At 52.9% G+C, this 25,379-nt stretch overlaps 1 protein-coding gene across 3 annotated transcripts in view; it reads right to left on the bottom strand.

The window, feature by feature from the left end:
• Cacna1i (calcium voltage-gated channel subunit alpha1 I) overlaps positions 1 to 25,379 on the bottom strand; it is a 116,124-nt gene that overhangs the window by 7,257 nt on the left and 83,488 nt on the right. The window contains exons 12-34 of one of the 3 annotated variants that reach the window (XM_036207532.1): positions 24,925 to 25,110; positions 24,507 to 24,624; positions 24,206 to 24,361; positions 23,677 to 23,770; positions 22,892 to 23,094; positions 21,897 to 22,370; positions 21,495 to 21,595; positions 20,925 to 21,048; positions 20,573 to 20,641; positions 19,909 to 20,093; positions 19,350 to 19,476; positions 18,973 to 19,098; positions 17,481 to 17,570; positions 15,744 to 15,936; positions 14,793 to 14,944; positions 13,489 to 13,598; positions 12,767 to 12,900; positions 11,648 to 11,718; positions 3,341 to 3,419; positions 2,692 to 2,813; positions 1,684 to 2,058; positions 1,276 to 1,422; positions 196 to 399 (exon numbers count right to left, since the gene is read on the bottom strand). In XM_036207532.1, the coding sequence (XP_036063425.1) occupies positions 196 to 399; positions 1,276 to 1,422; positions 1,684 to 2,058; positions 2,692 to 2,813; positions 3,341 to 3,419; positions 11,648 to 11,718; positions 12,767 to 12,900; positions 13,489 to 13,598; positions 14,793 to 14,944; positions 15,744 to 15,936; positions 17,481 to 17,570; positions 18,973 to 19,098; positions 19,350 to 19,476; positions 19,909 to 20,093; positions 20,573 to 20,641; positions 20,925 to 21,048; positions 21,495 to 21,595; positions 21,897 to 22,370; positions 22,892 to 23,094; positions 23,677 to 23,770; positions 24,206 to 24,361; positions 24,507 to 24,624; positions 24,925 to 25,110 (3,640 nt within the window). The remainder of the gene's footprint in view (positions 1 to 195; positions 400 to 1,275; positions 1,423 to 1,683; positions 2,059 to 2,691; positions 2,814 to 3,340; positions 3,420 to 11,647; positions 11,719 to 12,766; positions 12,901 to 13,488; positions 13,599 to 14,792; positions 14,945 to 15,743; positions 15,937 to 17,480; positions 17,571 to 18,972; positions 19,099 to 19,349; positions 19,477 to 19,908; positions 20,094 to 20,572; positions 20,642 to 20,924; positions 21,049 to 21,494; positions 21,596 to 21,896; positions 22,371 to 22,891; positions 23,095 to 23,676; positions 23,771 to 24,205; positions 24,362 to 24,506; positions 24,625 to 24,924; positions 25,111 to 25,379) is intronic. The other 2 variants (XM_036207534.1, XM_036207533.1) reach the window with 2 other exon arrangements.

Raw genomic sequence — 25,379 nt, 5'->3', positions numbered from 1 at the left:
TTGAGAGCTACCCGGTGTCCACTCTGAGGAGGATGGGCTCACACTACCCCAACCTGTGACTTGCTATCTGTGTCTGATACAAGATGTAGCCTCAGCTAACTACACTGTACCCTGCCTGAGCCCGACCTGGCCAGATAAATGTGTACCCTGGCATCACACATGGAGAGCAACGTAAGGAGACTCCTAGCCACTTACCTTGCTCTCCTTGGGGCCCTGTGGGCAGGCTGTGGGGTCCTCAAGACTCAGGTCATCCCCCAGCAGGATGGACGAGGACCTGTCTGAGTTCAGGGAGAAGGCCTCTGTCTCAGCCAGCTGCACCTGCAGGGGGAGGTGGTGGCCTCGGGTCACCCTGGGGCTGGGATGGGGCAGCCTGGGCCTGGAGCGCTGAGCAACAGGTCCCTGAAAGGACATGGGGCGTAGTCAGAGTGGTTCACAGGCCTGCTGGGCATGGGTGGTGGGCCCACTCTGTGTAGGATCCCAGCCTGGGTGACACATGATGGCACGGGGGCCACCCCCAATGAAAACCAGGTCTGAGTGGCCCGCCTTGGTATCTGAATAGACAAGTAGCCATGGTACAGTGAGTATGGAACCCTGTTGTCCACTTGCCCCAGACCAAGTTTTCATAGAGCATGGCTGGGTGTGGCTCCTCTGTGAAGGCTACTTGCATTGCAAGTCCATGTAAGACCTGCTATCCTGAGGCATCTGTCTCCGCCATGGGACAGGAGAGTTGGGCGACCCACATGTTCAGCCCCTGCCCAAGGCTCCTGGGAATAACCTCACAGCCACTGTTCCTAGAAGGCCATGGGCCGAGCCCAGGAGTGCACGTGCAGGGGCATAGGAGGAGAAGGGCTCTTGGAAACAGCCTGGGAGATGGCCCCTGAGCAGGGGAGGGCTGAGCTGCCTCTGAGAGGAAGCCAGAACAAGGCTCCCGAGAGGAGGTTTGAGACACTCAGGGAGGACCACAGCCACTGGCGAAGAACAGGCACCAGTGACCCCTTCTTGGTTCACAAAGTGCAAAATGCTCCGGAAGGGACTCGAGGCTCTTGGCTGCCCCGGAAGCACAGCAAGGAAGAACAGCTACTGCTTCTGTTCCCTTTTTACACCCAAGGTGCCGAGGATGCGGCTCTCTAGGCCTCACCACAGGGCTGCACTTTACAGATAAGCCACTATGACCATGGGATCGGTATACTCCCAGGGGCCTAGAGCCACGACTTCCCCCAACACTTCCCTCCCAGGTGACACCCAGGGAGCCAGCGCCTCTCAGAACGCCAGTACCTCTTGCTTGTCATGGTGACGTTTGTCACAGCCAGCAGGTGAAGAGTAGTGATGGAAGATGGAGCCGGACAGGTTGTCAATGATGGTCAGTTCCCCCTCCAAGGAATCCTTGATGATTAAAGAGACGCTGTCCAGCCACAGGGTCTCCTAGGCGGACGGGGCAGGGTGGGGACAGGCGGGATTATCGGCTGGGTCCCTGGACTTTGGGGTGGGTGGGGCAGAGCTGCCCTCCCATTCTCTGTGCCCACAGCCTGGGACTGAGCCTCTCTTCACAGGAGTGCCCTGTCTTAGAGCTGAACACGGAGGGACCCCAAAAGATAGGGCGCCTCCCAGCCCAGCTGTCCCCCCGCCCCCCGCCCCCGTGGCTCCTGCCCTTTGTGCCCCATCCACCTCCCAGTCCCTGCCCACCTGGGCTGGAGAGCAGCAGTGACGGCACAGGTGGGCATCGTTGTCACCCCCAGCCCCTGCCCCTCCTGATCCATGGCTGGGGGCTCCAGGTGAACTAGTGGACAGCCTCGGGCCCGGACAGGGGCAGGGGCCGGGGCCGGGGCCGGGACCCGGGGCCGGGCCGTGGGCCATCTCCAGCTCGATCTCGGCATCCATCTCCGCGTCCTCACGGGCCTCCTTGTTACTGTCATCCAGGTGTTTCATGAGCACAGCCACCACCACGTTGATGAGCACGAACTGAGCCGTGAGCACAAAGCTCACAAAGTACAGCGGAGACACGAACTGCAGGCTGCTCAGGCAGCTGCGCTCGTCGTGGGTGCAGTCACGCAGAGTGTCCTACCACAGGGACAGGCTGGTGGGGTCAGGGCCACCCGCCACCGCTGCCCAGCCACATACCTCACCTCCATAGCACAGAGGACCCACAAGGCTACCAGAGGTCAGGCGCGCACACACACACACACACACACACACACACACGCACACGCACACGCACACGCATGCACACACATGCACGCACGCACACGCATGCACCCACGTGCACATGCCCCGTAGCCTAGGTTCAGTGCCCCTCTAGAGTCCTAGCTGCCTTTATTGCCTTCATGCTCATCTAGCTTATGGCAGCCTGAGCTTGCCTCTGCTCCAGCCAAGTCCCTAGGGTCCTAATCTGGTGTGCTCTGGCCCTCTTCACTCCCCACTGTGGCTGAGCCCACCTCTCAGAGCCACAGGCAAATCTGAGACAATGCATGGGGTTCCCCGGGCACTCACTGCTGCCTTTCAGGCCAGTCCAAAAAGTTGGTCCTACCTGACCTGACCATAGTCCCATTTCACTGGAGCCAAGGAGGTCCCTGACTCTCCTCCTGTGTACAATGGGATACTGGGCATGCAAGAGGCCTGTATCTGGATCAGCAGTACCACCATGCACCCCAGACGTAAAACTGCCTGATTTCCCCTCAGCTGGCCCATGAATACCTTCATAATGCCATTCCAGTTATCGCCTGTGGAGACCTGGAAGAGCGTGAGGAAGGCCATGCCGAAGTTCTCGAAGGTAGCATGCCGGCTCATGCCCTCACACGGGTTCTCATCATTGCAGACTGAGAGAGGAGAGTTGGTCAGCCTGTTTGGCCAACAGCACCCCAACTGCCACCCCTCAGCATGCTCTCAGAATACCCCCTACAACCCTCATCAGTGCATGCAGTCCACAGGTGAGACAGCTGAGGCTTAAGGAAGTGATGCACTGTCTGGGGGCTCAGTCTTAGGAGCATCCGGCTTTTCTGTCCAATAATCAGCTCCTGAGAGAGGTGCTGGAGTGAAGGTCAGCTCCTCTGGGAGCCCCTGATTTCTGGAACTGACCTTATATGCGGGGCTGGGCTCTGTTATTGGGGTGGCCCTGGCTCGGGACAGGCATTGGCTGGAAGCAGAGGAAGGAGGCTCCCCCAGAAGACCAGACAGCTTGAGTCCAGGACTCCACCACACAGATCTGATGTACATTCATGAGCCGGGCCTCAGAAAATACCTCATGCTAAGATTGGGTTTGGGTAAGGAGTCTTGCTGCTGAGGCTTCTCCCCCTACAATGACCCTGGGTGGCAAGCTGAGGAGCCCAGCCTAGGCATTGCTCACCCAGCTTTCCAAAGAGCTCCACTCCCAGGGCAGCGTAGATAAAGAAGAGCAGCATGAAGAGAAGGCCCAGGTTGCCCACCTGTGGAGAGAGATGGGCAGGGCCAGAGGCCTATCGGTATTCGCCAGGAGAAGGGGGAGGCCTGGGGGAGGGGCAGAGTGGGGAGGAGGAGTCCCAGGCCTGGAGAGGGGCAGGGAAGCGGATTCCTAGAGCAGGAGGGTAGAGGTGAAGGACCTCAGGCCAGGGGGAAAGAAGCAGGGCCAGACTGAGGGCAACTATAGCGTTACACCAGGCTGAGCATCCAGACTGAGTATCCATGTCTGCTGCCCCACTTGTAACCTCCTGAAGAGCAAGACTAGTGAATCATGGATTACCGAATAAGAATCGAGTACTTGCCGGGCAGTGGTAGCGCACACCTTTAGTCCCAGCACTCGGGAGGCAGAGCCAGGCCAATCTCTGTGAGTTCCAGAAAAGTGCAAAGCTACACAGAGAAACCCTGTCTCGAAAAACCAAAAAAAAAAAAAAAAAAAGAACTGAATGCTTAAAGTCTATGCCATGAGCATATCACTTGTCCCTGTGAGCGGGGAGGGGAGATGTAAAGTGCCTGTTGCACAAGCGTGGGGACCTGGCTTCAGATCAGCAGCCATGGAAAAGCTGTACACAGTGCTATGCATCTGCCCTGCTGATGTGGACAGAGACGGACAGGTCTCTGGAGTTCATGAGCTCCGGGCTCAGGAAGATACCCTACCGAAAGAGAGAGAGAAGTGGGGGGGGGGGATAATAGAAGACACTAGATGCCACACCCTCACACACATGTATACACTCACACATCCACCAGCCACCCACCCTCAAATGAATCTACGTGCCATCTTTTGCCCCATTTCTCAGGCAAGAATGAGACAAACTGAGAACTGAAGTTCTTGTTTAATTACATGGATCGCTCATAGATTGCACATGATAGGTCAGAGATTCAAGCCCAGCAAACTGTCCTGGGTTGGCCTGGGACACAACTGGATAAAGTCAGCTTTGACCATCGCAAGGCTGGTCACAGAAAGGAATTAGTGGAGGAATCATCACACATGCCCATGGTCCCGGGGGCCTCCTGCAAATGCAGCCACACACCCCCACCCCCCCCCCCCCGTCCCATGGCTCCTACAGGACAGAATGCCCCAGATTCCGAGCCTGGTTCAAATCTAGGCGTCAGTGGGAGACTGCCTTTACCTCACGAGATGGATGAGGCTAGTAGGCGTTCCTGCCCTACAAAGAAAATCCCTCCTGACCCTTCAAAGGTTCCTGTGAATTGAGTCAGGAGGCGGTTGAGGTAATCACTATAAAGTAAATCCCCGGGGATCACAGACTGCTCTAGAGGAGGGCTTCCTTCCCAGCTGCTCCACATTGCAGTGCAGCCTAATTAATGACATCCTACTCATTAAGGACACAAGCACTTAGTGAACACTACAAGCCACAGTATGTGGCCCTGACAGCCGAGGAAGACCCAGCCTCACCACGGCCCACAGAGCTCAGCTTCCTGCCCTACTCAGACGGGAATGGTAGTGTCCCTAACCACGACCCAGTCTTTCCCATCAGTCTCTGACCTTCACCCTCAGCCCCGTGGGGCCTGAGAACCCCAGCAGCCTCCTCATCTGTCTCCTTCCTGGACAACTTCTTGGACAGTGGACTTGGGACAAGGTCCTATGACCTTCTTGGTCATGCCAGATTGCCCCATCCCCCTAACTGGGAGAGACTTATTACAAAAACTACAGGCCCCCACATCCTTTGGGGAGGCCACTACCCACCCTACTTGGAATCCTACTCATCCCCCAACCTGTATTCTTGTGACAAGCCTCCTGTCAGAGGAATACCTCCTCCAATCAAATCTGGTGCCGAAAAATGATGCTCAAACTTAGGGACACTTGCAGAATTTGCAACAGCAGTACCCCAGAGTATGCGCTGAGGATAACCCACCAGGACTGGCCATCCACTGGGCACCAACTGTCATCCAGCTACTAAGTACTGTACCCAGTATGGATCAAACAGTACCCTGTGAGCCAGGAAACCAAACAGGGGGTTGCTAAACCCAATAACAGTCTACAGAAGGCAGGGATCCTCATCCCCTGCCATTCCTCTTGGAACACTCCCTGCTCCTGATCCAAAACCAGGTGCTAAGGACTACAGAACAGTGAAGGATTCCAGAGATGATAACAAAAGTCTCCTGACCCCTACACCCTCCTGAGTCCCCGCCACCAGGAAAACCAGTCCATATAGCTCTGGACTTAAAGGATGCCTTCTTTGCCTCTTATTGGCACGTATAAGCAATGCCATTGCTGCCTCTGAACAGACAGGTCTTGAGAGGGGTTACAGGCCAGCTGACCTGGACTAGGTTGTCACAAGGGTTCAAAAGTCCCCCCTCCCCACTCTTCAATGAGGCCTTAAGTGAAGACCTGACTTTTTGGCAGAGGCATCCAAAGGGCACCCTGTTACAGTATGTAGATGACCTCCTTAGAGCCTCAGAAACAGAGGAGGAATGTAAGAAGGCCAGTCAGGGCCTGAGAGAGACAGTAAAGGGCCCAGGATACTGGGTCTCAGCCAAGAAGGCCCAACTGTGTGCACCCCATGTCACCTACCTGTGGTACAAGTTAGAAGGAGGCAAATGAACACTTCCCCAGAGCCAAATCTAGCCAATCCTATTGATCCCCACACCTCAAACAAAGAAACAAGTGCAGGAATTTCTGGGAAGGTCAGGTATTGCCGCTTGCGGATACCTGAGGTCATGAAGCTAACTAAGTCATTGTATGCTAGTACCACTGGGGTGGCACCAGGCACTGCAATGGACTGACTCTGAACAACGAGCTTCTGAGGCCTTGAAAAAGGCTCTCATTTCTGCACCAAGCCTAGCCCTCCTGGACATCTCTAAGTCCTTCTACTTACATGTGAGTGAGTCCCAGGTACTGGGTATTACCTAGGCACTGGGACCCTGAAAGAAGCCAGCAGGCCACCTATTATTTGTTGGCAATATTTGCCTGTTGGTCAGTTTGTGGGTAGTTGTCTCTATAGCCATGCTAGTGAAAAGCTGACAAGTTAAACTTGGGCCAGGAACTGTTCCTAACCACCCTGCACTCTGTAGAGGCCTTCCCAAAGGGGAACCCCAAAAAGGTGGATTCCAATGCCCCAATAATGCATTGCCAGGTAGTTCTGGACCAGCCCCATATCTGATTCTGTAAAACCTCAGCCATCAGCCCTGCCAGCCTGTTGCCAGATGATAACCCAACAGAGACCCTCCATGATTGCCTGAAAGTGACGGATGAGGTCCAATCTGTCATACCTGACCTAACAGATGTCCCACTGTGAGAAGCAGGAGAGGTAATATAAACTGATGGGAGCAGTCTTGTTCAAGACAGAACCAGGTATCCTGGGCTGCAGTTGTCAGCTTGGATGAGACAGTGTGGGACCAGTCCCGCAGTTGAGGGATCTCAGAACAAAAGCCCAGGCATTTTGCTGGGGGAAGGACAAAGCTATCATTTGCCACAGCCCATGTCCATGGGACCCTCTATCAAGAAAGGGGACTCTTCACCTTGGTGGGAAAGGAAATAAAAAACAAAAAATCTTGGCCCTACTAGAAGCCATATGTTTGCAAAAAAAAAAAAAAAAAAAAAAAAAAGCCATTGTCCACTGTGAAGGGCATCAAAAAGAGGATTCCCTAAAGGCCCAAGAGAGCAGGGCAGCAGACCTGGTCCATGGAAGGTGGCCTTAGAACCAGTGAGGCCTCTCGAGATCTTAGTTACCCTGACCTATCCCAAATTTCTTCAGTGTCCAAACTACACACAGGAAGAAACTAATTGGTCAAAGATGGAAAATGTCAAACAGGAAGTGAATTGATGATGGCTTTTGCCAGACAGGAGTCCTGTACTCCCTGCTGCTATCAGGAGACAAATGGTCACCAAACTCCACCAGGCCACCCACCTGGGGGCATCCAAAACTGCCGAGTTACTCAGACCCAGAGAGTACATCCTTCCATGAGACAAAGACACTGTGTCCAGAAGCGCTACTTATGCACAAGTGAATTCCAAAGGAGGAAGAAAAGCCCCAGGAGGAGTCCATGCCCGAGGAAACGGAGAACAATGGAAAGTGGATTTTATAAAACCCATAGTTCATTGGTATAAACATTTGTTAGTTTTCATAGACAGCTTCTCTAGATGAGTGGAAACCTATCCTACCTGAATGCAGACAGCCTCAGTATTCACCAAGAAACTCCTCCAAGAGTTGACTCCTAGGTTTGGATTGCCCCTCTCCCCGGGGTCTGACAACGGACCAGCCTTCACAGCCAAAGTTTCTAAAAATCTGGCAAAGTTCCTAAATGTTGACTGGAAACTACATTGTGCCTCTAAGCCACAAAACTCAGGTCAGATAGAAAGGATGAATAGGACCTTGAAGGAAACTTGAACTAGATATGTCCTTGAGACCAGCAAATAATGGGCCAACCTCCTATCACTTGCCCTTCTAAAGGCCAGGTGCACCCCATATTGAGACTATTTTACCCCATTTGAAATTATGTTTCAGAACCCTCCCTGTCTCCTCCCTAAGCTAAGAGATGTTCATCAGGAAGAAATTGCTCACCACTGCCTCCTCAAGTCCTTACAGACCCTGCAACAAGCCCAGAGGACTATTCATCTGACAGTTCAAGAGGCCATGGCCTTGTCCATATCTGAGTCTGCCCACAAGTTACAGCCTGTTGATCTCGTGTGGATAAAGAGGATCCTGACCCAGAGCCTGGAGCCAACATGGAAAGGCCCATACCCTGTGGTCCTCACCACCTCTACAGGAGTGAAGGTTGCCGGTGTCCTCCATGACTCCACCACACTCCCGGCTGACGAGGTTACAGAGGACAAAGACAGAGGGCTTGTCACCAGGTCCTCCAAACCCATCCAAGATAAGACTGACATGGGCCCTGTGACTGTGACTGTCATATTTTGTCCTCTTTGTCTCCCTGTGGGAAAAGCTCAAAATCACCATGAGCCAGCACCTTAGGTGTGGGGACTAAGAAAGAATGGAACTGGGGAGCTGATACTCGTTCAATATGACCACTGAGACTAACCCACCTTCCAGGTAGGTTTCTGTAAAATATGACATCCAGAGGCGACTGGGAGAAGAGACCACAAAGGAGGCCACAAAGGCTCCTGAGGATATAGGTCCATTTTTGAGGAGATGGGGCTCCAATCTGCCCAATACTAAGCCTGCACTACTGATGGTCCCCCAAACTGCCAAGAGCCAAGTAAACGCCATTGTGCTCAGTGGAGTTGTGAACACAAGTCTTCCTAAGGGCACACAGACACTTTTATAGTCCTAGAGAGAAAACCACCACAATCTGCCTGTAATTTCACTAGTCTTGGGCAATGCAATCCCATATCCAACCTATGCAATGCAAAGGTTAGGGCCTGGCAGGAAACTGAAGGTCATGGGATAGTATTGGTAGCCACCCCAGCCTTGGCCTGGAAGTTCCAACCCCCATTGAGGCTTCGGTAATGGTCACGCCCACAAAGCAGGGCTGAGGGAGGAAGCTGAAGACCTAGGATCGAGAGGAGAGGTCTCTCTTGGTTCTGGGACCCTGGACGCTGGAGGTAGACCAAGCAAAGTTCTCCAGAGAACACCGCCGGACTGCACCATACCTTTGCCAGACCCTACAACCTATCCCTTCATTTGTAAGTTACCCCACAAAATAAACCTCCCTTTTAACTATGTGGAGTGGCCTTAATAATTTCACCAATACATGGGAAACTGGCAGAACCCAGGGAGTCAGGTTGTATGTGAGTGGTCAAGACCCAGACTGCAAATTTACTATCCAAAGGAAACCTCCACCTAGGGTGCCTGGCCCATCTGCCCTAAACTGGCCCATCTTGATACCCCTGGAATACAAGCCCCCTAAAGTAGCAAGCCCCAAAACTCCAATATCCACAGGAATTCCTTTGGTAACCATGGAGGGTAAAGGTCTAAGAAGCAGCAGAAGCCAGCCCTTCAGTGTTTGGGATGCTAGAAAGAGTCTAAGTTCAGTTTCCTGAACCATTCTCAACCAGACAGGTAAAGCCTGCTGCTGATCCCTGGATCCCAAACCCCTGTATTATGTTGGGATAGGAACTATAAATGGGACCAACCTAAGTTCACCCTGGGAGACCTCCAAGAAAAGACTGCTTAATGGCACTAAGATACCCTCTAGAAAGTTCTCCTTGTGCAGATTCCTGTAGCCATGCATGGTAGTTTAACTCCAAGAAGAGCAGATCAGTGCATTTCCAGGCCCCAGCCGCTACTTGGCATGCTTACACTAACAGCTTCACCATCTGGGCATCTTTCAAATCTTCTGCACTGGAGGAGACCTTACTCCTTTGAGTCCTTATGGTTCCACAGGTACTCATCTGTAAGGAAGAACTGGGCAAGGCCAATCGAAATCTAGATAGTGGGTTGGCTGTGTGTGTCAAGCCATCCCATTTCCATCCCCCTATTGGTGGGGAAATGAAATCATAGGCTCACTAGACTTGGAACTTCAGCCCCAGTTGTGGGGGATAAAAATTTTAAGGAACTCAGTACTCAAGTAAACACAGACCTAGGCCATCTGGAAAATTCTATATCCCATCTGGAAACTCAGGTAGATTCCTTAGCAGAGGTTGTATTTCATGAAACAAGGAAGTCCCTGCTTGGCACTGGGAGAAACCTGTTGCTTCTACAACCAGTCATGATAATTAGAGAAAATTTAGCCATGGTCAGAAATAACGTTGAAGAAAGAGAAAAGAGGCATCAAGAATCTGATGACAGGTATCAACCTTGTTCTCCTGGTTCCCTGGTTAACTACTCCACTTACGGCCATTGCTGGGCCCGTGATCCTTTTGCTCTTAGCCCTCACTATAGGACCAACCCTGCTTGCTCAACTGCCTACTTAACTCTGTAAAGCAGAGAATAAATTCTGTTAAATTCTTAGTGCTGAGGGGACAGTGTAACTCCCTGCCCCAAGATGACGCCACAGTTTGACCCACGCCCATACAACCAGTAGGGAATGTAACAGGCCCCAGACCTTAGCATGCTGAGTCTATGTTAGAGGCGCCATTGTGACCTTAAAACTCAGCACATAGGCCCCAACACCTGCCAACCTGGGAACAAAGTTCTAATCCATCAAAGACCCAATCCATAGTTCCAGGGAAGTCCCTAAATATACAAATCTTGCCTCCTTTTTTTGTGGCTTTTGAGTTCCACTTCTAACTAAAGTGTGTCAACAAGAATGTGCTTTTTGTGCATAAAAATCTAAGAGCTGGCACACACTTTTAATCCCAGCACTTGGGAAGCAGAGGCAGGTAGATCTCTGTGAGTTCGAGGCCAGCCTGGTCTACAGAGTGAGTTCCAGGACAGCCAGGGCTACACAGAGAAACCCTGTCTCAAAAAAACAAAAACAAAAATCCAAAGCATGGCGAGTTCCCCATGCTTTAAGAGTGACTGTGTGGTAGTCTCTGGTGGGCTTACCTTACAACATTGGGAAGCTCGCACCAAACTCAAGAACTGGACCTCAGTGGAGGTCCCCAAGAGGATCTACTTTGCCTCCATTTTGTGTGTGATCTATCTATGCCTTTGACTTTTAGGAGACATAAAGTTTCCTACATGAATAATAAATAATAGGTGAGTGAATGTGTGCAAGGGTAAGCTCAGCACAGGCACTCAGACATGGCTGGGGCAGGGGAGGGGGCAGAGGGGAGGGGCTAACACTGCCCAAGTATCAGGAAGATGACAAGTGTCCCCTGGTGAGCCAGATCCCAGCTCACTTTCCTCTGACCAGGGCCATGGTCCTACCTAATTAGTGTCCCCTCACTCAGCCTGGGGCTTGTACTTCCCCTCCTGGAAGGCTGCATGGGGACCTCATCATCCATTACATGACATCTTCCCATAAAGCCACTCTTCAAGGTTCAGCTCAAGAGTCAGCTTCTCTGATTTCCTAGGGAGTGACTTGTGCCTCCCCACTTCTGGGGGCAGAACACAGGCTTCTTCCTATAGGACTCTGGGGTGTCTAGCTCCCCCACCAACCCAGGGGCTCCCAAAAGCACTGGATGGGTCCTCATAATCCCCATAGGGCTGGACATAGAGTGGATGCTGGTGACCATGTTGTGAGTTCCCAAAGAGAAGCAGGAGAAGCTCAAATAACTTCCCGGGGAGGGGACTCTGCCCTGGGTGTTGGCAGGCCTGGGGAGGAGGGAAATCAAAGCCTGCATCCCTCCAGGCCAGGCCCACACAATGAATCCAGATTTTAAGGCAGGGTTCCAGGAGGGTGTGGCTCTTACCTGGGGCAGAGCCTGCACCACTGTGTCCAGCAGGGCCCGCATTCCTGTGGCCATCTTCAACAGCTTCAACACTGTGGGTGACATTCAACCCTGACTGTCAGTTCGGGCTACAAGTGTGTACACCCGAGTGTGTACATGCAAGTGTGTGAACTCGGAGAAGAGAGGGGGACACAGAGCAGTATGTGATCAGAGTTCCCTCTTGGGCACCATGCAAGAATATGGCTGCAGGGTCTGGAAGGATGGCCCAGTAGTTAAGAGCACTGGCTGCTCTTCCAGAGGTCCTGAATTCAATTCCCAGCACCCACATGGTGGCTCACAACGGTCTATAATTGTAGTCCCATGGGATCCAATGCCCTTTTCTGGTGTGTACATGTACATGCAGACAAAATACCCATTTACACAAAGTGCACAGATAAATATTTGTAGAGTGAGGGGTATGTGAACAAAACAGAATACAAAATGGGTACAGAAAAGCCCAAGACCACAAAACACACACCATGGAGTGAGGGGAACACAGGTGCGTGGATGAATGAATCAGTAACTGCTGTATCAAAGCTGGCTAACACAAGGGACCATATCCCTTCCTGGCCCTTCAGGCTGAAAAGGACTCTGGTGTCACAGTTTCTGCACATCTCTCTCTCCTTAGAAATGAAGGCAATGGGCAGGAGGTGGGCAGAAGAGCAAGAAACACCCAGCCATCGATAGGCAATAAGATTTTGAAAAAGTAGGGACATCTTGGATGAGAGAAGGGCTTCTGGGGAGAAAAGGAAGATTCTAAGACATGCTGAGGGCTGTGTCCTGGCTACAGTGCTGGAGAGATGCCAGATATCACACAAACCTGGAACTGAGTCCCTGAGACTGGACCACACAGATGGTGTTGTCATGAGGAAGCAGAGGTGTACACAAGTATGGGGGTTGGCAGCTTGGTATGTGGGAGGCTGTGCACACATAGGGGTGATACATGGGCTTCTTTTGGATCCTGTTCTGCCCGACTCAGCAGAGAGCCCCTCCTGTTCATATGCTTTACCTCTTGCCCCACTCCTAAATGCTCTCCCATAGGCAATGGGGAGTCCCCTTCCTGCTCCTGCTTGTCTGTGTCCCGTCCTGTCTCCTACTTACCCCGGGCGATACGCAGAACACGCATGATACGGATGATGGTAGGGTTGATGGGCAGGGCTGCGTTGATCTCAATCTCCTCCAGTGTAATGCCCATGACAGACAGCAGCACAATGGCCAAGTCCAGCTGATTCCATCTGTATAGCAGGGCAGTTGAGGCAGGAGTGAGAATCAGGGAGGAAAGCCTAGTGGCTGACACACCTGAGTGGAGGGTCATCTCCCAGCACTTCACACCCCTCTGGGGCCCACTATAATGTATAAATACCCTTTCCTCTACCCATCCTCTATGATACCAATGAGTCTATCCCCCCTTTTTTCCTTCCTAAACATGGAGCTGCCCAAGCTGAAGAAACATATCTGGCCTCCTGTAGGGGAGGAGGCATGGACTCTGACTTCTAAGTCTAAGTCCTAGACTATCTAAATATTCTAAACTACCTTTGGGTAGCATTTGGCCAGTCTGTTGAGCATTCTGAACCTCAGCTGCTTCCTCTGAAAAGTTAGCATGGGGCAGACCATGTTCTGTCTTCAGGTTATAGAGGACCCACAGAAGTTGAGCTGAGATAGCCTGTATCTATCTAATGAGATTTAATGGCTTCCAGTCCAAGGGTCTAGTCAACAGCTAGGAGTCCGTGGCCATCAATAGCCAGAAAAGCTCCTTCAGGCTTTTCCAAAGATCAGGACTTCTTCCCAACCCTGTTCTGTCCTAGTATAGCTCAGCCACTCACCGGTCCTTGAAGAAACGCCTCAGGCCAAATGCCACCAGCTTCAGCACAGCCTCCAGCACAAAGACAGTGGTAAACATGTAGTTGCAGTACTTGAGGGCTGTCTCTAGGGACTGCAGTGGGGGAAGAGAAGCCTGGTCCAGGGCTATGATCTGCCCCAGAACTTTTCTACAACCAAAGAGTCTCTGCCTTTTAAGGGGAGCATTTAGTCCATTTACATTTAATATAATGCTTTGTTCCTTTTTATTTATTTATATTCCTTTTTATTCTTCATGTGTGGTAATCATTTCACATTGTTATTTCCTTATTTGTGTTGGCCCAGTCCAGTTGCTTCTCTTTGGAGACAATATGGTAAGGATTTCCCAACCTAGACTGCATAGATTTGAATACTGGCTTAACAATGGTTCCTTATTTAGTCTGTGATCTGGGATAGTGTTTGACCTCTCTCACACTTAGTTTCTTCAATCAAAATTTTTGGAAAATAACCCCAGCTGCCTATCAGAAAGCTGCTGGGATGATTAAACGAGCTAACAATTGAGTACTGGGCACAGGACAAACAATTGATCATTGCAAACTGTAATAATCCCTTTTCTCCACATCAATTTGGAAACTCTACAGTTACTGTTCACTCTGCCATGATTTCCTTCCTTTTCACTTCATAATAGTCTCCTCTGTCCACTGAAATAAGATGCTAATTCTTCACTCAGAGACTTGGCTCCACCTTTACTGCCAACTCTGCTGAGAGGAATCCTTTAGAAAGCACCTTCCCCTTACACTCTTCTCAGGCATGCTGTCTGACATCCATTCCAAGGATGCCTACCATGGGCCTATCCCCAGAAATTCATCTTCTAGACCCAGGATACTCAGTGGACAGTGGAGGTCCCAGTAGACTTTGAGCACAAATCTAAGTGCCAATTATGGCTCTGCTACCTACTCTCTGAGCCTCAACTTCTTCATCTGGAAACCCCAGGCAAAGGTTCTCCCAACATTGACATTACTCTGAGGATTAAAGCATGCACCATGCCTTGCAGAGTCCCTATTAACACACCATAACCACTTGTGCTGTAGGCTGCTCTTGAATCCCACCTTCCCCACACTCCTGGAAGGAGTGACCTTTTTCTTTCAAGCTTCTAATTCACCAAGAAAGACCTCCTCCCACCAAGTGCCTGGAATAAGCCCATCATGGAGGGACTTCATAGATGCTGCAGTTAGCTGGCCCTCTATCCAACCCTGTCCCTGAGGTGGGATCCTGCTAAGGCTGGTTCTCCCCACGTGACCTTAGACTAGAGGGTGACCTCAAGACTCACTGTAGGTTGGTTGTAGTGCTCCAGGGACATGGTGACCACGTTGAGGCAGATGATGAAGGTGATGAAGATGTCCAGGTAGTGACTGGTGCACATGGAGTGGATGAGCAGCCTTGTAGGACAGTAGGTGGCATAGTAGGGCAACCTCTGAGCCTCTGCAGGGAGCATGGGAGAGTGGCATAGACCACACAGGAATGGACCAAGAAGAGAGAGGAGCACAAAGGCAGGAGAGACCATGGGTAGGGAGAAAGTGAGAGAGAAGCATGCTGGCTCACACCAGGCCCTAGATGAGAGTTAGCACTCCTCTACCAGCGAGGGCACCGTGAGGGAAACCATGAGATATTGGGAGCAGGTAGCAGAGATGTTAGGGCACACATATTCCCAAATACCCCCACAAAAGGCCCATGATAAGGACTCTAGGTCTGATAGGTAGAGATAAGGGCCCTAAGGATGACTATCCAGGGGTGGATGACTGTCCCCAAAAGTATACACGACTTGCATGAGGAAGAACACAAGGGGAAGGTGTGTTCTGAAAGTTCCCACTCAGAAAGACTGCCTCTGTCTCTGCCTGCACTGGAGTACCCGGGGCTTCACTCAGGTGGGCAGTTTTGTCATTACTGAAGGTCTCAGGTCGCCTGGACAAGTAGATGCTGGGGAACGAGGCTGGGCCATGGACAGAGGATGGATTAAATCTTTTGTTCCCCTCCATTTCCAAAAGCCCAGCGGGCCTCAATCAGGCCCACCCTAGGGCATCACCCCAAGGCACAGCAGTGGGTAGAGAGACCCTGCCTATCCCAGCATCCACCATCACCCTAGGGCATCACCCTGTAGGCACAGCAGTGGGTAGAGAGACCCTGCCTATCCCAGCATCCACCATCACCCTAGGGCACCACCCAAGAGGCACAGCAGTGGGTAGAGAGACCCTGCCCATCCCAGCCTCCATCATCTGCTCACTACGGCGCTTCTTTTCCAGGCGCCGCAGCCGCTTCTCCTCGCGCCGCCGCGCCTCCTCAGCCTCCTGGTGCTGGCGGCACTTGTGGAAGTTCTCCACCACCACGCCCACGAACATGTTGAGCACGAAGAAGCTGACAATGAGCAGGAAGGAGATGAAGTACAGCAGCATCCAGGGGTTGTGGTTGGTCACAGGCTGCAGGAGAGGCAGAGCGGGGGCTCAGGAGGCTGGTCTGCACAGCAAGGCCAGAGACGCGCACTTGATTTCACCAAGCCTTTGGTGTAACAGGGGAGTTAGAACAGCTTGCCTCCAAAGTGTAAGGTGAAAACAACACAGCCAATGGGAAATGTCTAGCCTGGGCCTGACCTGAGTAAGGAGGTCAGCAAAAGGGCCCTCTCCTCCCCTGCTCCTGTGGTTGTCTTTACACACATTGGTCTGCTGTCTATTCATTGACCTACCACTTATTCTCCAAGGCAAACATTCATCTACCCACCTCTATCCAACTCCTCTGTCACCCACCCACCCATCCACCCACTCACCCACCCACCCATCTATCTCATCCACCCATCTACCCATCCATTCATCCACCATCTTTCCAATCCATCTAGCCATTATCCGCCCATCTACCCCCTCTCCCACCCACCCATCCACCCATCTACCCACTCACTCTCCCACCCATCCACTCATCTACCCATTCACTTATCCACCCATCCACCCATCCATTCATCCACCATCTTTCCAATCCATCTAGCCATTATCCACCCATCTACCCACTCACCCATTCATCCATCCATCCATCCACCATATATCCAATCCATAATTCCATTACTCACCCATTTACCCATTCATCCATCCATTCACCCACTCTCTATCCAACCTATTTATATCTCCCCATCATCCCACCTACTCATCCATCCATCTACCCACACATCTTTTCATCCATGAACCCAGTCATCTACCCATTCACCCACCCACTCATTCATCTATTTTAGTTTAGTTTAATTTTTGGTTTATTTAAGACTGGCTTTCTCCATGTGGCCCTGGCTGTCCTGAAATGCACTCTGTAGACCAGGCTTGCCTTGAACTCAGAGATCTGACTGCTTATGCCTCCTGTGTTGAGACTAAAGGCATGCATCACCACCACCTAGCTCCTCATTCATTTATTTATCTATTTGTCTGTCTATCTATCTATTTATCTATAGACCTATCTGTCTACCTGTCATCTGTCTATCCATCCATCCATATATCCCATTACCCACTCATGGACTCATCTATTCACCTGCCTATCCATCTATTCATCTACCTTCCCAACCCACACCATATCCATCTATCTACTCACCCATCCTCCCATCCACTCACCTGCCCACCCATTTATCCATCTATCTATCCATCTACCATCCATCCATCTACCCAGCTTTCCATCCACTCAACCTGCCACTCACCTGCCTACCCACCTACCCACCCACCCACCCACTTATTCATCCATCCATAAACAAAGCAGAAAACAAAGTGAGCAGGAGGCAGTCAAGCACAGAATAGCAGGTGGAATCCACTGCTAGGAAGAGGAGAGAGGCAGACAAGGAGTAGAGGAACACTCACAAGTGTACTCATCACCCCTGACCCTCCTCACCACCTCTAGCTCCAGAACTAACCTGGTGGGTCCTAGGAGACCAAGAGCCAGAGGTGACTTACAGTCCCTCCCCACCATCCTCAGCAGCTGTGACCCAAGCCATGCACACCTGCTGGTCCACAGCAACAGCATCCAATCCATTATACATGATGTTCACCCAGCCATCCTTGGAGGCCAAGACAAAGAGGGACATCAGAGCCTGGAAGACAAAGGAAGGGATGAGGGTAAGAGATGTGGGTGGGTACATCAGTCTTCCATTGTTCTGCCTTAGGAGACCAAAAGACAAAGAGGTCTTCCTGAGTAGTAGAGCTGTGCCCTCTGCCGATGGCCTCTCTGAACACCTACTGTGTGCCTGTTGACTGCCCTACAGCAGCTATTGTGGAGGTAGAAGGAAAACTGGAGCCAGAGTCCTGAGCTAGGATCTCAGTTCCAGCAGTAACTGTCTGTGAGATGTCCAGCAAGCAAGTCCATGAGCTCCCATGCTCTGACCCATGCATGGGATCCTGTGAGAGGGGCAGTGAGTCTTTAGATAAGAAGCTTCCTGACAAGGCTGAGGGCTGTACTATTGTCACCCCAGGAGTCCCCAGAACCTGGAATCAGAAGCTTAGGAGCCCTGGGTCTCAACCCAGCCTCCAGCATTAAGTCAAGTGTGAGAGTGTAGACCTGTGAGTGAGCATCCGGGAGTCTACCATAGGCCACCAGGGAGGGGACCACCAATGAGCAGTGGGGCAAAGAGAGGGGCCACCAGGGAGCAGGCAACAGTGAGGGACCACCAGTGGGGGGGTAGTAGTGAGGGACCACCAGTGAGGGGACAAAAGGGGGGCCACCAGTGAGGAGCCACCAGTAGGGGGGGCACCAGCCTGGACCCTGCTTCTTCTTGCACCCTGGGGAAAAAGACAGTCCAGAGAACACCGCCGGACTACCCTATACCTTTGCCAGACCCTGCAACCTACCCCTTCATTTGTAAGTTACCCCACAAAATAAACCTCCCTTTTAACTACGTGGAATGGCCTTAATAATTTCACCAATACCCTTCTCTGCAAACACCTAGCTGCCTGGAGGCCTTTGTGGGGCTAGGGAACAAAGGCCCTTTGGAGGCAGCTCTTACCTGGAACATTACCCAGATGCATCAGGCTCGCAGGAGAGGGTACCAAAGGCAACGTGGGACCCTGCATGCTGACTAAATTGTTAGGAAAGAGAAGCTACCAGGCCAGGGGGTCTAATGGACTACCTCTGAGCTCAGCTTGCCCACTGGGCTGTCATATTCCCATGTGACAGAGAAAGAAATTGAACCTCGAAAAGAACACCCCTACAAAAAAAGCTGGGGTGTATGCCCAAGTGAGTGGTGCTAAAACTCCCATTACTGTCCCTTGGCTGGGAAGTCAAGACCAGAACCAGTGTTCCTGAAGTACCTGCCAAGCTTCACATGCTGGCAGATTCTGCATGCAGGATATGTCAGCCTCACCGGTCCTGTGAGCAGAGCTCCACCCCTAACCCACTTTGCAGGATGGGAAACTACTGCTCAGAAGGGGTGGGGGATCACAGAGTCTGTCCCAACAGTGCAGGACTAGAGCTGGGCCTGGAACCCCTGAAGTGCTCACCTGGCCCAGGTTGTCAAAGTTGTATTTGTGATGGACCCAGCGATAGTTGGCGGCCACACAGTCAGATCTGTTGGTGATGTTTCGGGTGTCCACTCCCAGACAGTGATAGAACTTTCCCTTGAAGAGCTGTGTGAAAGGAGGGGAGAAGTGGGTACTCGGGGTGAGGGAGGCCCTATGAGAGGAGGAAAAGGTCCTCCAGGAATGGGCCCACACAACCTGCCCCTTGCTCAATCAACCCAGGTTGGGTCTGTCTCCTTCACTTGACTCCACCAAGACCACGGGAGTCCCCAAGTGAGTGAACACAGGTGTGGTGGGGTAGGCATGAATAGGCTGTGCTGGGCTTCTTGTCACCCCCACAAAGTGAGCACCCCTCTCACCTGCACCCCCAGGATACCGAAGATGATAAAGAAGGCACAGCAGATGAGCACGATGTTGCCGATGGGCTTAAGGGAGGAGATGAGTGTCTCTACCACCAGCTTCAAGCCAGGAGCCCGGCTAATGACCCTGCAGGCAGGCAAGGAAGGACAGGATACTGTGAGCCAACAGAGAGACATCCCCAGCTCAGCCCACAGTCACCCGGCCTCCTGAAAGGTGAGGTCCCAACAGGAAATGAAGAGACAGTAGCCAGGTTACCTAGAGCAGCAATCTCTACCTAGATCAATACACAGAAGGGCACTTGACCCCTCACCCAGTCCCCATAGGGTACATACCACCCCCAAGAAATAATACTGAGAGATGGCAGTGAGCTACCCAGGAACCCATATGGAAGCAAAGTGAGCCCTTGTCCTAGGCTCTTTGGCTCCTCCCCCAGCGATGGGATAATGCTTGACACAACGCTCTTGGGAGCCTGCATTGTCAGGCCAGAGTGACGATCCCTATACAGTATAGCAACACTTCTCCTCCACTCCACCCCCATACTTGTGGCAGGGTCCTTACCTCAAAGGGCGTAAGGTGCGTAGGAGCCGCAGGACCCGGAGGACCCCTAGAATCTTGGCCCCCCCTGCAGAGGCCACAGATACCACGATATCGATGATGGACACAAAGACTAGGAAGCCATCCAGTACGTTCCAGCTGCTGCGTAAGTATGCCTGCTCTCCGAAGTACAGGCCCAGGGAAACCACCTGGGGGCGGGCTTAGGGTCAAACCTTGGGAAGTGGATGGGTCCAGAAGACTCCCACCCAGGGACAGGACAAAGGGAGGTCAGGTCTGCCTCCTGTAAGGAGGTGATGGGTGGGATGTGGCTCATGATGGCTCTTCTGAGGGCTGGTGATAAGCAGGAAGGACCAGGGTCTGGGCCCAGGGAAGTCCCCAAGCTATGGCCTCAGCGCATGACTCAATCCAAAGCCACCCACCCTGGGAAGCATCCCAGAGTAATGCTTCTACCTACACGTGCCTTTCTAGCTGGGTTCGATTATTGGAGAAGAGGGAGACACTGATCCCCTCTCATCCCAGAAGCTCCACCCAGGGTCTAGAGCCCAACAGGAGTGGACCTCTGGGGTCTGTGAGATGTTGCTAAGGACCAGGCCAGCAGGAGAGGTGAGGCCTAGGCCAGGGGCTCCAGGTGGGGGTGGGAAGAATTGCTGGTGAAGCCCAGAACAACCTTCAGTGTCATCTCGCCCACAAAGATGGCTGTGAAGATGTAGTTCGACACCGTGAGGAAGATGCGCTCCTGAAAGAGGGGGAGGAGCCGTGAGTCCAAGTTTTCCACAACTGTCCGGGTGCCTAGTCAGCCTCTGCTCCTGCCAGGAGCAACCACTGTGGCTACCCCCTTCTAGATCTAGTGGCCTTCCACTCCCACAGGCAAGCTCCCTGTTCTCTCGCCCCCCCCCCACCCGCCCTGCTCTGCATGCTAAGTCTCTGGCTTAGCTGAGCTCTTCCTGACCCCCTCCCCCACCTTGGCCATCACCAATGTTGTGACCCTCTGCCCGGCCCCCAGACCTGCAACCACTCACAGTACTACCAGCTTCAATCTGGGGCCTCTCCAGAGCGATGGTGATACAGTTGAGGAAGATGAAGGCCAGGACCACATAGTCAAAGAGCTTATGAGCAATGATAGTCTGACACAAGATCCGGAACCTAAGTGGAAGTCAAGGCACCCCCCCCAAGAGGGTCAGTTTGCCTCCCACTCTGACCAGAAGGAAGACAGAGGACCAATACACACACTCAGGGACCAGACTGGGTGAGAGGAAGGGGTCCCCCTCCCTTCCCGTAGCCATTCAACAGGTGCCAACTTTTTATCTGCCTCCAACACCCAACACAAAGGCCCCTGATGGGAAGGGCTCCAACTGAGCTTTCAGGATGCTCATGGATCTGCCCAGGCTTGTGCCCAACACAAGGCTGGCTCAAAAACGAAAGAGATGCCCAGGAAAGCCAAGGAGGGACATCTGGACCCTCCCCTTCCCTTGAAGACCCTCCTCTCTCTGGCTTATGGAGGTTCCCTTGTCCAGCTTGGTAAAGAATTCTCGCTCCTAGACATATCACCCTCCTCTTCTGGCCCTCACTCCCGGCCAGGCACTACTTACTTGTTCTCAGGGGAGAAGAGGTAGACCGACCAGTCCTCACGGACCTCGCACCAGTCAGGCTTGTAGACGTCAATCATCTTGCGAACGCGGAAACACAGGGTCTGGAAAGGCAAGGAATCCCGTGCCGGGGTTGGTGCTGCACCGAGTGACCCCTCTCTTCCCACTCTGCCAGCCAACAAACTGGGGGGCATGGGATGAACTCTCAATTCTTCCTCCAGCCCCCAACCAAAGAAAGATTGGTGACAGGGTAGATCAAGTGTGGGCAGTTCTAGCCCCGCCCTCCAGCCCCACCCACCACTTCAGCACTCCCCCAAAGCCATGTCCCTTGCATCTGCCTCTTCCAGCCCTGCAGACTGCTCTCACAGTCCAGCTTCTCAGGGGTCCTGTCCAGTCCCTACTCACGTAGTCGATCTCCTCCTCATCCTCCCCATGGTCGCGGCGGTCATCCATCTTGGTGAAGACATCTTTGGCAATGTTGGGCATTCTACCATTACAATCCTCATGCCCGGGAGCCTGGCCTGCCCCCCTCCAAACAGTCCGCGAGTGGGCACCCACCACGGGCACTAGCTCTGCCAGGTCCACCGAGTCCTTGGTATCAAGGGACAGCGTCCGGCGGTGGTGGCGGTGACGGTGTGCAAGGTGGGGTCCATGGTGCACATGGTGGGCATGTGGGGCATGCAGGGTTGCCGGGCGGGGTGGCGCCTCTTCCAGGGCACCTTCACAGGCCCTGACGCAGCTGCCACCACGCTCCCCCGAGAGCAGGGACTCGTGCTCGGCTGAGGGTGGCTTGTGCTTCAGGCTGTTCCAGCTGGAGCGACGGCTGGCCCAGGTCCCGCTGCGGCCCCAGGGCCCATAGTAGGAGCTCCGGGAGCTGGACTGCGGAGAGGCCCCGGCTTGGATCAGCAGCCACCCACACCACAATCTAGCACCAAGGCCAGGACCTCCTGCGGACCTCCTGCCAGCTATGCTAAAGTGAGCCCACCCACTCCGATGTATGTATGACTCGGGTTAAACCCCCTCCTTTGTGGAAAGCATATAGTAAACAAGGGCCTGCTTTCCAGGTAAGGAAACTGAGGCTCAGGGAAAGGTGATAATTTGGTCACTTTTACACAACTCAGAGGCAGCAGAGGCCAGATTAAACTTCCAGTTGGCCTCACCACCTAAGTCCATACACTGCTACCAAGATGAAATCCTAGGTCTCTCCACCAGACCATTATCTTTTATTCCAGCTGCCAAGACCTGTTCTGGTGCACAGCACCCAGAATTGCCATAAACACAGACCCTGCCTGGTTTAGACTAGATAGCATGGTACCCTAGCCAGGGCACTTCATGCCACAGTCCCTTAGTGCCCTCCACCTCCAGCAGGAAGCATCCATCATAGCATCCACAGGACTCACCAAGGAACGTTGGTCATAGCTCATCCTGCCCAGTGACATGACGCTGCTTTTGCGGGAGTCTAGGGCCACCAGTACCGGGTCCGGCTGCAGTGAGAGGCGGGGGGCAGTGCCCATGGCACCAGCAGGACCCAGATGCCCACCCAGGGGGAGATTAGGGTCCAGGTGTCCATTGGGTGTCATGGGTATCGGACAGAGCTTGAGATCTGGAGGTGTGAGATGAAGACAGGAGACAGACAGACAGACAGGCAGAAAAGCGGAGGAATCCATGAGACGATCAGAAGTAGATGTTTGTAGATGGAGAGCCTTTCTGGGGAGATATCCTCTGCCAGGAAATCCCACCAGTTGCTACCTATTTTGCATGCCTTCCTCCCTCCTCCATATGAGGTTGCTTATTTACCTCTTCATGAACCCTTCCTTCTGTTCTGGGGCCAGCCTAGACCTCCACCCAGAAGGAGGACCTCACTCCCAGGCTCACAGGCAGAGACACTGGACTTGGTTGGAAAAGGCTACCTAGTGGTATCAGACATGACCAGAATTCGGGCATGTCCTAAGACACTTTAACTCAGGGCCCCATGGAGGAAGGGAAGCAGGTGGGTTTTCTAGAGGAACCCCGAATGTCCGGGAATGTCCATTTCTGAAACCAAGCATCTCTTTCAGGTACAGTCATAAAAAACCAGACAAGTAGCCCTGAGCCTAGGCTTCATGGGGAAGCCACTGTGCCCTGTGTCCACCTGGGAATCTACATAAGGCTCCCGCCCCTGAGTGGAAAGTGGATGTGAGCTTACCCCCGCTGTTGTCCAGGCCCTCTGGGAGCTTGTCAAACTCCTCCAGGTTGGATGAACTCTGGTCCTCATCAGAGTAGGAGCGATTAGCATCACCCTGGGAGATCAGCTCACATTGGAACAGGTCGGCTCAGCCTTTTCCCACCCCGCCCTTGGGATTTTCAGTGGCTGCTTCCACCCTCCTCGGATAGATGGGGAAACTGGTTCAGAACAGGGACCTGAGAGGTTAATGAGGAGTTTGGCCACAAAACCCAGTCTTCCTGACTTCCGGCACTCCCCGAAGCCTAACAGAATGGAAGAGGGCCAGATCTTGGAGGCTTGAGAAACTGAGGTAGAGAAGGCTCCTGGAGGAGAAGTGGGATCCTGCATGCAGTTCCCCTTTGCATCCACGATGGGGATGGGAAGCTGGCCGCCTCATTGGCAGCTCTGCTTTGGGAGGATGTTCTTTGCTAAAATTATGAGGTGGTACTTACCCACACACACACCAGGCTCCCCGTCCCCTGCCCAGTGACCTGCCCAGGGTTATAGTTACCTCAGCCTGGAAGCCCTCGACCAGGATGGCCACCAGGAGATTGAAGAGTACATAATTGCCAAAGGTCATGAGGGCGACGAAGTAGAGGGAGGCCCATGGAGTGGTGGAGGCCATGCCGTTGTAGAGGACAACGTTCCAGTCCTCCTGAGTGAGGATCTGTTGAGAAGGACACAGTTCAGCCCTGGGATCCTCCCAAGCCCAGCCTGTCAGCCCCTCCCAGACCTGCTCTCCAGATGTTCCCCCCACCCCCTGCCAACACACACACACACCCGAAATCCATGAACTTTCAGCTGTCACTCACCTGGAACACTGTGACAATGGCCCACAGTAAGGAGTCAAAGTTCTTCCTGTCGGGGACTGTATCTCCAGTGTCCGTGCGGAGGCTGAATTTGCAGCCGAAGATATGCATCCCAAGGATGCTGTGGAAGGGGAGGAAACGGCTCAGGAGACTTAGCACACTGAGCTCTCTGCAACTCCCAAGACCACCCAGAACCAAAACAGAGAGAGATCTCAAGTCCGTATTAATAGAAGGGAATGCTGGGGCTCAAAGGAAGGACCCGCCCAGAGTCATCAGGGTTGAGTGATGGTGCTGGGATTCACAGCCAGATCCTGGCAGCTTTGTCCGCCCCTAGGATCGTCCAACAGCCACCACATCCCAGGCTCACACCCTCAGCCCCCATCAGGCCCCCACTGTTGAGTCCTGGGTGGTCAGGGCTCACCTGAAGATGAAGATGAAGAGCATGAGCAGCATGCAGAAGGTGGCCACGTTGTCCATGGTCTTCATGAGCACCACGAGCTGGCGCCGCAGCGCCGGCATAAAGCGCACCAGCTTCAGCACCCGCAGCAGCCGGAAGGTGCGCAGCACCGACAGGCCTCCGTCCGCCTGCCCCACGATTTCCCAGATGCTGCAGCCAGTGTTGGGGAAGGCAGAAGGGGTTAGTGGGAGGCCAAGAGGACAGGAAGATGGAAGAGGCAGGCAGGGCAAGGAGAACAGGGCAACAGCTTACATCATCCATTCATCCATCCATCTAACAAATGGTGATGGGTACGACTCCACAGCACCCCTTAAATCAGGGTTTCCTAGCAAGGAGCTCACAGGTCCTGCATTAAGAACAAGCCTGTGGCTCTAGAGTTGATGAGATGGTCCAGCAGGACAAGAAGCTTGCATCTGAGC

The sequence above is a fragment of the Onychomys torridus genome, chromosome 16 (genome assembly GCF_903995425.1).
Source record: "Onychomys torridus chromosome 16, mOncTor1.1, whole genome shotgun sequence".
Taxonomy (NCBI): Eukaryota; Metazoa; Chordata; class Mammalia; order Rodentia; family Cricetidae; genus Onychomys; species Onychomys torridus.
This window is presented reverse-complemented; position numbering and strand designations above follow the sequence as displayed.